The sequence below is a fragment of the Osmerus eperlanus genome, chromosome 12 (assembly GCF_963692335.1).
Source record: "Osmerus eperlanus chromosome 12, fOsmEpe2.1, whole genome shotgun sequence".
Lineage (NCBI taxonomy): Eukaryota > Metazoa > Chordata > Actinopteri > Osmeriformes > Osmeridae > Osmerus > Osmerus eperlanus.
Genome location: NC_085029.1, coordinates 7,984,292 through 7,996,881, shown reverse-complemented (window position 1 = coordinate 7,996,881; position 12,590 = coordinate 7,984,292). Strand labels below are relative to the sequence as shown.

General features: G+C 42.5%; 1 protein-coding gene and 1 long non-coding RNA gene across 4 annotated transcripts; one reads left to right on the top strand and one right to left on the bottom strand.

The window, feature by feature from the left end:
- Positions 1 to 2,098: 2,098 nt before the first annotated feature.
- mettl9 (methyltransferase 9, His-X-His N1-histidine) lies at positions 2,099 to 5,176 on the bottom strand. Of its 3 annotated transcripts, none has more exons than XM_062475027.1 (6): positions 4,981 to 5,175; positions 4,620 to 4,781; positions 4,278 to 4,468; positions 3,885 to 4,094; positions 3,532 to 3,716; positions 2,099 to 3,334 (listed from the first exon to the last, which is right to left on the bottom strand). In XM_062475027.1, the coding sequence occupies exons 2-6, from the start codon at positions 4,713 to 4,715 to the stop codon at positions 3,123 to 3,125; spliced, it is 894 nt and encodes a 297-aa protein (XP_062331011.1). In that variant the 5' UTR covers positions 4,716 to 4,781; positions 4,981 to 5,175; the 3' UTR covers positions 2,099 to 3,122. The 3 variants fall into 3 exon arrangements, with proteins under 3 accessions (XP_062331011.1, XP_062331012.1, XP_062331010.1); XM_062475028.1 differs by having other exon boundaries at positions 4,620 to 4,759; XM_062475026.1 differs by having other exon boundaries at positions 4,620 to 5,176.
- Positions 5,177 to 5,526: 350 nt separating this feature from the next.
- LOC134031408 (uncharacterized) lies at positions 5,527 to 7,394 on the top strand. Its single transcript, XR_009931908.1, has 3 exons — positions 5,527 to 5,746; positions 6,199 to 6,285; positions 6,477 to 7,394. It is a non-coding gene; the product is annotated as an uncharacterized LOC134031408 (long non-coding RNA).
- The last annotated feature ends 5,196 nt before the right edge of the window (positions 7,395 to 12,590 follow it).

Here is a 12,590-nt window from a genome sequence, read left to right as displayed (position 1 = left end):
ATCTGTTGCTGTCAACTCTCAATATGAAGTCCAAAGAGCTGTCACCATCAGTGAAGCAAGCCATCGTTAGGCTGAAAAATCAAAACAAACCTATCAGAGAGATAGCAAAAACATTAGGTGTGGCCAAATCAACTGTTTGGTACATTCTTAAAAAGAAAGAACGCACTGGTGAGCTCAGCAACACCAAAAGACCCGGAAGACCACGGAAAACAACTGTGGTGGATGACAGAAGAATTATTTCCCTGGTGAAGAAAAACCCCTTCACAACAGTTGGCCAGATCTAGAACACTCTCCAGGAGGTAGGCGTATCTGTGGCAAAGTCAAAAATTAAGAGAAGACTTCACCAGAGTAAATACAGAGGGTTCACCACAAGATGTAAACCATTGGTGAGTCTCAAAAACAGGAAGACCAGATTAGAGTTTGCCAAAAAACATCTAAAAGAGCCTGTACAGTTCTGGAACAACATCCTATGGACAGATGAGACCAAGATCAACTTGTACCAGAATGATGGGAAGAGAAGAGTATGGAGAAGGGAAGGAACTGCTCATGATCCAAAGCATACCACCTCATCAGTGAAGCATGGTGGAGGTAGTGTTATGGCGTGGGCATATATGGCTGCCAATGGAACTGGTTCCCTTGTATTTATCGATGATGTGACTGCTGACAAAAGCAGTAGGATGAATTCTGAAGTGTTTCGGGCAATATTATCTGCTCAGATTCAGCCAAATGCTTCAGAACTCATAGGACGGCGCTTCACAGTGCAGATGGACAATGACCCGAAGCATACTGCGAAAGCAACCAAAGAGTTTTTTAAGGCAAAGAAGTGGAATGTTCTGCAATGGCCAAGTCAATCACCTGACCTAAATCCAATTGAGCATGCATTTCACTTGCTAAAGACAAAACTGAAGGGAAAATGCCCCAAGAACAAGCAGGAACTGAAGACAGTTGCAGTAGAGGCCTGGCAGAGCATCACCAGGGACGAAACCCAGCGTCTGGTGATGTCTATGGGTTCCAGACTTCAGGCTGTCATTGACTGCAAAGGATTTGCAACCAAGTATTAAAAGTGACAATTAGATGATTATTAATTATGATTATGTTAGTTTGTCCAATTATTTTTGGTCCCTTAAAAAGGGGGGGGCCACATATAAAATGTGTTGTAATTCCTACACCGTTCACCTGATTTGGATGTAAATACCCTGAAATTAAAGCTGAAAGTCTGCACTTAAAGCACATCTTGATTGTTTGATTTCAAATCCATTGTGGTGGTATACAGAGCCAAAATGATGAAAATTGTGTCAATGTCCAAATATTTATGGACCTAACTGTACATGCAGCTCAACGGGCTGGTGTAGGGCTCCATTCGTGGATTTGTGTTGCAGGCTACAAAGAGACCACGTGATCTGCCTCCCACCCCAGAATGCCACACATGGCTCATGTACATTTCCATACATTCATAGTTCATCACTTCTTTATGAAGGGAGAGAGAGGGTATCATGACCCTGTCCTAGCCAGAGACCCCCTCCCCCACACACACACACCAACCATAGTGTTTAATTGACAATCTTTTATTTGTGTTGTACTGTTGGAATAGTGGTGATTTTGTTTACTTTGTTCAATTATTATTCCTGCTGATTATTTTTGCTGTTCTGTGCTCTTTTGTTAGTTGGGTCGGGAGGGGTTATGGACGGAAGTAGCAGGTCTTGTAGTCTATAGGACAGTCATTCTCTGCAAATCGTCCGTCCCTTGTTCCTGTGATATTCATCTATAGTCCCATATTGTCATCCACATTGTGACTAAGTCTACCCAAATATGGACAGATAGGAACACTGTATATGCAGACTATCCAAACTAGTAAGACATAGTTGTGAATCCAACAAGAGGTGAACAGTACATGAAAGATTTCACACAGATATAAGTATGTTTAACTAGACTTACACCTATGATGAGCTAAAAAAGAATATAATAAACCTCCTAATATACAAAATAATATACTCAAACAACACACCCAAACGAATTGTCAACATTTTCATGATTTATCTTGACAATTACCAACATCCACCATTACTCATTCATACTAGCAAACAATTATGAAGATGAGTCACAGAAAAAAAATCATTTTATTGGCTCTGTGGTGATAACCCATCAAATACAGTAATACAATGAGTGGCACATACAAGTAAACATGAACAATATGGATGGGAGGTACTCATTTTGAAAGGCCTCATATTGCTTTCATTATTAACACCCCTGTAACGGGACTGTAAATGGATATTTAATAATGCATGAGAAATGTGTGCTTTTCTTATGTTGGTCCTGTGAAAGTTGTGTGCGTTTACAAGCAACAAAAGGTAGGAATTCTATCTATGCCTGCCTAAATCCAGACAACAGATTTCATTCTTACACAAGCTACTGCTGTGGAAGGAATGACCCAGTGAGAAGGGTGAGAATGACAGTTACAGTTCAACAGAGGAAGACTTTTTTTTTCACCAACTGCAACACAGGTGTACAATACCCTCAAGGTTACATTTCATAAAAAAGACAAATCAACTTGTTTTCGCACATTAAAGTAGAGGTATTACACAAGATGGTAGATGCATACAAGCTACCTGAGCTTTGTCAAGATTCATCAGTCCACTGTAATGGGTCACAATGATGATGTCAACAAAATACCATTGTACAACAGTGACAATAGACTGCAGAGCTTGAAGAACTCTCAACAGCCACATGTACCAGCCTTCAAACAGCACCACAAAAGGGAAAAGAGCCCTTCTGTACACACAGATAAAACGTCTTAAATGTTATAGACAGATTCAGACCCAGGGGTGTAAGTTTGTTTCAAACTGTTTTCAGACTTCTTTTTTTTATGACGATGCAGCTGTTAAATATAATTTTCTGTGTGTGGGGGATGGGCAGACAGATTTGCAAAACATGTCCCATCCCAGACATGTCCCACCCATGTAAAATAAAACCAGCACCCGACCTCAGGTTCAGGAGAGCCAGCTTGGCAATTCCCCTGCGTTTGTATGACATGGATGAATAACAACATGGCTGAGATGATCGGTTGACCTGTGAGGTCACAAGGACGGAGCTTCTGGACTCCAGAAGAGGATCCTGGTCGGGCTTCACTCGTCCACGGGCTTCAGGACGAACACGGCGTCGTCCAGGACGTAGTAGTCCTTGTACATGTCCCCCTCGCACAGGTAGGGAAGACGAGTAACCGCCTCCACCTCAAACCCCGCCCCCCGGAACACCTCATTGGACAGGTTCGTCACTTGCTCCTCCCACGTCTTGCCCTTCACTTTCAGGTGCTCTTGGGGGCGCTGCCATTTGCCACCTGCCATTTGCCACCAACACCAACACAGACACACAAACAACATCAAGTTAGTAAGTAATGCATAGCTTAGTAAAAAAAAGCCTCACCATTGGCTCCTAAGAACAGCATCAACAACTCACTATATTCTCAAAAAACACTCACTAAACCCTTAACAACAGTGACTGCCAACCAGTGAGACGAGAGGACGGGCGACTGACCTATCTCCACGTAGGGCTGGAAGGGCAGCACTGCGGCTAGCAAGAGTCTTCCTGTCCTGGGCACCAGCGCCTGCCTGATGGCCCTGAGGAGCTCCAGGGGCTCGTCACAGCGGTCCAGCAGGTTCAGACAGCTGATCAGGTCGTACTGGATGCCAGCCTGCTGCCACTCCTCTATACCCAAAAGCCTGGTGGAGGGGAGAGGGGGGGAAAAGGAGGGAGGGGGTGGGATACAGACAGGGGGACATTGTAAGGTATCATCACAATGCATTACTGCATGTGTATTTCCTGTTCTCAAGGGGGGAGGCAAAGTGTGTGCGTGTGTGTGTAAGCATCTACAAACGAGAGGGACTCACTTGTAATTCCTCCTCTGAAGATGCCACTTCATAGGCAGGGAGACCTCCGTGGCGTACACCTCTCTGAAGTGAGCCCCCATGACATCCGTGACTCCCCCATCCCCGGCCCCCAGGTCCAGCAGTCTCTCTGCCCGCCACTCGGGGGCGATGCGGAGCAGCCGGCGGAACTGATCCGCAGAGAACACAAACATGGAGCCACGACTCAGGAACCTGAGAGGAGGACGGGGTTGGAGGGAGGGAGATATGAGACAGGGAGACTTTAGTAGCTTTATTCTGTGCTGCTGATGAGCTGAAAAAGGGAGAGCTCAGAGAGACAGACAGAGAGAGAGGAAGAAAGAAAGATGTGAATGAGAAAGAATGGAGTAGAAAATGAAACCCATTTCAAGTTCCTACCCGTTGATGGATGTGCGCGAGACGAGCGGGCTAAGGACTGTGGACACAAAGGAGTGGTAGAGCTGAGTAAACATCCAGCCTGACTTCTCAACGCTGCGTCTGAGGAAAGCTTGAGTGTCGGAGTCCAGGTGGCTCTGGACAAACAAAGGTTGCATCGCCTCCCCGAGAAGGTCGGGGGTACACCGATACCACTTGAGGGTGCGGAGAGAGAGAGACAAGCTCGAACAGATTCGCCACCACAACACATGGAAGCGATGTACAGCTCATCAAGTGACTGACACATGTCCCTCTGAGAAATATTTGGTAACATAATTTTTCAACCCAAATTAAGTAACAACATACCTCCTGCGTTTCGAGCGTGGTTGCTTCGCTTTCGCTCACCATGTTCATGAAAAAGGAACGGGCGAGTGGACTCCGCACGTATTTACCCGTCCACATTCTTCTAATGGCGAGAAGAAATGCGATGTATCCTACCACCCACGCTAGAAAGAGCAATGTCCTCAGCTGTAGATAACACATATTGACAGTAGCTCAACACATACGTGTGAATGAGATACCCGCCGATCAAGCAGAATGACCGACCAACACGAAATAACAACCAGACATGTGTAATATAAGATGCAGAAGGAAAACCATCCAGTTGAGAGTGCACACGTAACCCTACTGCACGACTTAAGCTACTGCTAACAACAAATACACAAACCTTAGGGTGTGGTTGGCTTTTGAAATCCACATGTTATCTATTAAGCGCCTTAATCCGTAGAGTGTATAGATTTTGGTTGTTTGTTAAATACCTAACTATATCAAGACTTCTTTTTCGTGACTCTCGAAAAGTAAACAACAAATTAGTTCCCGTGTGGTACTTCCTGTGTTACCTTCAAATGTGTCCTGAATTACAGGTGTCGAATTGACCACCTCCAGTTGAGCTCATATTTCTTTATTAGCCTTTTATTACAATTCGTATGTGACTGTATTAGACACATGATATACAGAGACAAATTAAAGACGAGAAAGGCAACATAGTACTGTCCTAAATTGGATATTAGGTTTGGGTAGGAAGTGTCACTGGCAGTCAAATGAATTATTGTCCAAAACCTCCAATCTAGCCAGGTTCCAGGCGGAATATGCAACATACGTATATAAACATACGTATATTTGGTGAGAAACGGACTCATGTATTTGCACTGTAATAGTAGTAGTACCAAAGATACTGAGATTTGAGACGCAGGTGCTAACTTCAGTGGCCTCCATATTTACTTCCGTACGACAGCGTGCTACGTGTGACGTCTTTGTTGTGCGCGGAAGGATACGCTTCGAGACACACCCCTTTTGGCATGGAAGAAAGACGGGAGACCGCGGTCCGAGTTCTTTTGTAGATTTTACAACAAAAGAGAATAAAATTGTATGCCACAACTGTACAATATATGAACGACTTAACGTTTAAGGAATAAGACAAAAATGCATGCCTGGTAAGTTCATTGCTAATGCCACAGTTTGCTAACGTTAGCCAAATTAGCTATGCTAGCTAACGTTGTGGTCAGAATTTGAGTCCTAACCCTACGTTGGCAAGCCATTAGAACAGCGACCCTGGTCACGGTTTTCTATAGGTCACCGATTTCGGTACAACACCGGGATCCCCCTGGCACTTTTCAGAAATTCCAACATCATTCATTTTCCATCGGAGTCCTTCGAAATCTTTCCCACGGCATTGTGGTTTACTCGGGGTCGGAAAACGGGCATGCGAATAGAAAAATAGAACCCGATCCCTGATGCCAATTTTAATCGAATTTCGGTTGTGTACAGTAGTACAAACTTGCCGCCACGTTGAGCTGCACTAAGCGATTAAGAATCTACCATTACTGTACAAAATACATTAGTCTACCTTAAAAGTACAGTTTACGTACGTTATCTAACTTTTCAGTTGAGCAGCGATCGGCAGGGAATAATTGGGCGACCAGGTCACTGGAGCCCTCAGGGGCCGCAAGACTACAAAGGCTTTTACAATTTTGTAAGTGCATATAACGTTTGATGTATTTACTTTTCATAGCAAATTCCTTGTATTTGAAATCGTACATGGCAATACATCTGTTTCGTTTTTTCAGGCTATAACAGTATCCTACATAAGGAAAATAACCTACCGAATAGTATAGGCTGGTATACAGTTTGTGCATTGACAGTCGCCTTTTTGTCCTCACGCAGGGGTATAAACGGGTTGTTAACAGATATGCCTAAAGATAGCCATACGTGGTGCGAGAAGAGGCGCGAGGCGAGGCGCGAGGCGACCCGCCGTGCACGAGCAGCAGAGACAGACGAAGCACGAAACGCACGCCTAGCTAAGAATCGGATGAGCTTGAGCCGTGCGCGAGCCGAGGAGACCCCAGAGCAACGAGCGGAGCGTCGGGCAACACACGCCGTGCGCCGTCGGCAAGCAAGAGCCAAGGAAACACCGGAGATGCGAACAGAGCGTCGCGCAAGGGACGCCATGCGCATGCGGGAAGTTAGGGCAAAGGAAACACCAGAGATGCGAGCGGAGCGTCGGGCAAGGAATGCCGTGCGCTGTCGGGAAGCCAGGGCAAAGGAAACACCGGAGATGAGAGCGGACCGTCGGGCAAGAGACACCATGCAACATCAGGATATGAGGGCAGATGACGTGTCGGAGATGCAAGTGGAGCGAGTTGGCACTAGTTTGAACAATATAGACATGTATACCTAAATGCAGACGTTTTGGTTACTCACAATCACCTTTTGAATTGCTTATTTATTTACTCGTTTTTCTACGGTTTCACTATTGATTTATGAATGCATACAATTGCATCTTATTAAAGGCACAACTAACATGATCCGTGACTGTTACGCATTCATTGGGAGGAGTTTTGCTTGTTAAATTGTGTTGCCACATAATGAGAACAGGACACTGAGGTCTGCACGCTTCTATCAGGTGAAAATCTCACACCTGGCGCTGGGCAAGAATGCTCCAAGGTACTTCTGATATTCGACCCTTCTAAGACAAACCAAACTTAAGTACTGGACCAAGTGATTGCACTGCTATGAACTTTGTTGTTGGTGAACAAAAATTAGTACTACAGTTTAATAATAACATCTCGATTCTTATTAAAATGTCCCCAATCCGAGGGCTTTGAGTGCAAGAAAGGTGCATTGCAAATAAAATGAAATATTGTCTATAGGAAGAAGCCAATGCTCAAAATCCCCCTTTTGTTATTTGACATTGAAATGTTGTCATTAGTTGGTGTAGCCATTCTTTATTCACGGTTGAAAAAAAGTATTGTATAAAAGGTAATTATCAAATGTATAATTGTAATTTATCTATTAATAATACAATTATGTTGGTCATTCCCAACCCGATGTGTGAGGATAACTTAATCTCAGGGCTTTGCCAACGAGGTAAGGACTACATGACTGGCCTCCTCTCCCCCTGCTGACCACACCAGGACGGACAGCAGGATCGCTGTGTCTCCCTGGCCATCTGTTTCTGTTTGATGGCTGTGGAATGTAAGCACCATGCCTGTGAGTGAATAGGGTTCCTCCTTTTATTACCTCTACCAGCCCCTAGAGCGCGGTATTTCCTCTATTTTCAACAGCAAGTTTTGGTAGGAGCAAGTTGCCCATACTGACACTAATTCACAGCCAAAATGGTTTCATAAATGAGAAGAAATGTTCACACCTCCTGCTCATGTGTGGGCTCCCTGAAGGGGAGCATGGGGGGGAGCATGTTCTTGAAAGCTCTGACAAGTCTTCAAGGACAGTTTGAAACTGTAGGCTACTGCTGCACATGTACCTACCAGTACACCTACAGGTGTGACTGGTATCCTGTATTTAGCAAGAAACTCTTCGTAAGTGAAAGGACAACCCTTCTCATTAAATAATTGATCTACCAGCAAGATATTATTACAGACCCAATTTTCCAAAAAGAGAGATTTGTGTTTATATAAAATGTTCTTGTTATTCCAGATAAAATAGTTACGAGAAAAATTGTGTTTGTAGATGAGACCAAACCAAAAAAGCCTGTCGATGATATGCACATAATGTTATGGGAATTGTGTCAATGTCATAGTCACAAACAAGAAAAAAGTTTAAAGTTGTTGTGTAGTTGCTGCTAACACCATATATTCTGCCTCACAAGTAGACAACAGTGGGCTGCTTTTTGGATTTCCATGAAATCAAAGGACCATTTTCATTTGGGCCTACACAGTAACCAGTTGTAATACGTCTATCAGCCGCCCCATATCTGCATCATATCACTGTATGCATGTAGTCCCAGTTTGTCTTTGTCACACTTTCTGTGGCACAACTCTTTCTCCATTGTGCCTTTCAGATATCTCAATACATGTTTTACTGTAGCCCATTGTTCTTCTGTTGGCTCAGTGAAGTACTGTGATAGTTTGCTTACTACAAAACTCAAATCACGTCTTGTACATGTAGTCATATAAATCAGGCTACCGACAACCTCTCTGTATTTTCTGACATCACTCATCATCTCTGCATAATCAGTGTAGTTCAGTTTTTCTTCACAAGGCATTGCTTAGGTTTACAATATTTCTGCAACTTATATTTTATTTTATATTTTATTGTATAGTTTATTTTAATCTAATTCCACTTAGTATTGCTAGTTATGTACGCTTAGTATAGTTAGTCCTCATATTTAAATGTTATATTCCTATATGTTTAATGTTTGCATCTTCCTGCCAAAGCAAATTCCTTGTCTGTGCAAACTTTCATGGCGAATAAAAACCATTCTGATTCTGATTCATGCCAAACCTTTCAAGTAATTTTTCCACATATCTTTTCTGTGACCTTTTCACTCACATCATTTTGGTCAAAATCAATACCAAAAATGTTTCAGTTTGTCTAAGTCTTTCATCTTAAATGTTGCTGCAAGCATTCTCTTCACAACCTTCAGTGCATTTTCATCACTAGCAGAAATGATCAAATCATCTACCCATATTATCATGATCACTTTCTCATTGTGTTTACACAAGGGAAAGAGACAATGATCAGCTGGGTACTCATTTGTGCTAGATTCCACCTTGTATCCTTCAGGTTGCTCCTTATAAATTTCACAATCTATTGGTGCATGTAAGTAGGCAGTTTTGACATCCATCTGATGTAAAATCAGGTTTTCCTGGACAGCTTTACTGGTCAGGTTGGCAGTGGGAGAGAAGGTCTCCTCACAATCTACACCCATCTTCTGACTGTATCCTTTGGCGACATACCGTGCCTTATATTTGTCAGACCCATCAACATCACTTTTGATTGTATACACCAATCTACCCCCACTGCTTTCTTACCCTCAGGCAAGGTGGTTAAGGTAAATGTGTCATTTTCTCTTAGTGAGTGCATCTCATCATCCATTGCATTAACCCATTTCTTTGAGTTAGTTGAGATCACAGCTTCCCTGAATGTAAGGGGTACGTCACATGCCACTCTGTAACAGTAATATATGTTCATCATGATCTGATCGTCACTTTCTTCATCTGATATGTATTCATTCAAATATCCTAGTTTCTGTCTCACTCTGGAAGGGTATCGTTTAGGCTCACTATCTGTTTCACCTATCTGCACTTGACTAGTCTCCTTAGGCATATTGACTGGAACCTGGTCCTGGGTACGTCCTGGGCTTACATCAGTATTTAGCCTGGTTTAGCTGGCTCTATTCTGCCTCTCCATGTCATTATCATAAGGTTATCAGTTTGTGTCTGTTGCTCTGCGATAGTTTTGGTTACAAACTTCACAAGTCTGTGCTTCTGCATTTTCCCATTATTAGGATCATAGACCATGTAGGATGGATTATTCTTGTCGTACCCAACAAAAACTCCCTTACACCTCGAGTCTAGCTTTTTCTGTTTGTAGGCATAACACTGACCCAAACTTCTGCATTCTAGATGGGTTTGGTCTCCTCCCTGTCAACATTTGGTAAGGTGTCTGTTTTGTGCGGTTATTAAAAGCATCTGTTCCTTACTACAGCGGCTGTCTGCACTGCATGGGTCCATAATTCTTTTGGTAACTTGCTCTTTATAAGCATACATCTAGCCACGTCAAATAAGGTGCGACAATTTCGTTCAGCTGTACCATTTTGGTGTGGTGAGTATGGCGCTGAGGTCTCATGCCTAATTCTATTTCTGCTGAGTAGTGCCTGGTAATACTTTCCCATGAATTCTGTACCATTGTCAGATCTGATACATTTAATCTTCCCATATGGGGATGTGTTAGCAAGAAACTTCTCTGTTGCGTGTACTGTGTAACTCTTATTCTTAAGGAAGTATATGAACACTGCACTGGAATAATCATCAGTGAATGATTGTAAATGATGTGTAAATCTATACCTGTCTCTGGACTCTGGGTCTATTGGTCCTGCTAGATCTGTGTGTACCAACTCTAGAGCTGATTTGGCCCTTACATCAGGGTTCCTGTTCCTAGTTTGGATACATTTTCCCTGGGTACACACATCGCAATGTGGGGTAGGTTTGTCTATTTTAGCGTCATACCTTCAACGACACTTTAATTTTTGAATATCATCGTAATTGCAGTGTCCTAGAAGCTCATGCCATGTTTGCATATCATAACACCCCTAACACTGGTCATCACATTCATCATGTACTGTATGCCAGTAGTATAGTCTGTTATACTCATGAATGTGGAATTTTGTACCGTCTCTGCATGCAGGACCTCGCCCCCGTCCTTAAAGATTATAGTCGCTCCGCTGGCAGTAGCTGCTTTCACAGAAAATATGTCCTGCGGATATGATGGAATGTACAACACCTGTCTCAGCTTCACCTTGCAATGTCGCCCTCTGCTGTCGACCAAACAAAACTCTGTATGGGGTTCCATTTGTGCCAAAAAAGTTGATGCTTTTGTACAATGGATCTTGGCGATTGCTTTGCTCTCAGTCGTTTACTTCGCAGCAGTTCTTGTGATTTGCAGCGTACCATTTATGCCAAAAATAAGTCGATGCTTTTGTACAATACGTCTGGTTATCTTGGCTATTGCTTTGCTCTCAGTCATTTGCAACGTTATGTTTACAATGTGCCACTTCACCTGTCGTTTGCTGTGGTCGTTGTTTGTCTTTGCATCTTGACGATCACGTGAATCTTTGCAGTTACGTAGCCTACCTGCTGCTTTTGACATAGGATTTCTCCTGCTGCCGATTTCATTGGTTTGCAGCGCTAAAACTATTTTTTATTTAGATGTTATTTGTCTTAGCCTCCAATCATCAAAAACGAATTTTATGAGCATAATATAACAAAAAAATCACCAGATTTCTTATGGATAATGTACGTGTTATGTATCATGTTACATTGTTATGTACACGTAGCCATACAGTGCTTATGTCAAGTTTTCCAAATGTTATGTTTCAGACTAATCTTAAAATTGACTCAATTCATTTGTGAATATTTCAACAATTACACACAATACATAACAATAAACTTTGGAGTGTTTTATAAAAAGAATATGACTGAAAAAGTATCCAGACAGAATATAAAGACAACCTGCCAGCTCCTATCACATAAGTTATCCTTACCTTTTTATTAGTTGATATCTGATATTAGTTTTATTTTATACTCAGAGGTAACTGCATAATTGAAACACTATTTTGACTCAACAGTCAAAGTTTAGGTTAAACATACAATACACACACTTAGCATACCTTTTTTATTATAATAAAATCTGTTAATAAACAGCTAAAAAATTGTGACACTAACTAAAAAAAATCCACACAACTGTGGATTGAAGGGCAGATAATGGGTTGTAATCCAATTTGTGTACCCACAGTCCAGGTAATGCTGAAAAGTATCTTATTTTTTCTGCATCCTTTGTTGATCTTTAGAAGCAAGATGGCATTAGACATAATGTTTTAGACTTTGGAAAAAAGTGTGTGGAAACCACCCATTCCTAAATTATGGACATTGATACAGAGCTGAAGTGAAAAAACATTACTGGCTTGCACAGAGCCCCAACCTCAACACAACAACACGCATTCACAAGACATACAAAAAAGACAAAGACCAATGCCCCAAAACTCATGTTTTATAGGCTAAATGAGAATAATCCCCCGCCTTGCATAATAATGACATAACCTTCTAGAACATTCTAGAAGGTTCTTTAACCAGTTCCTAACCACCCCACAACTGTGTGCGCATCCTCTGGCTCTTAAAATGTTGATTAACTTCTCTCTTACTGGAAAAGCCCCCTCTACTTCACTTCCCGTGTCCTTGCTTCATCTCAACCCCAGTTCACCCCAACATGCTTAACCCGTTCCTACATCCTCCATCTCCATCTCTTTGTCCGCTCCCAGCC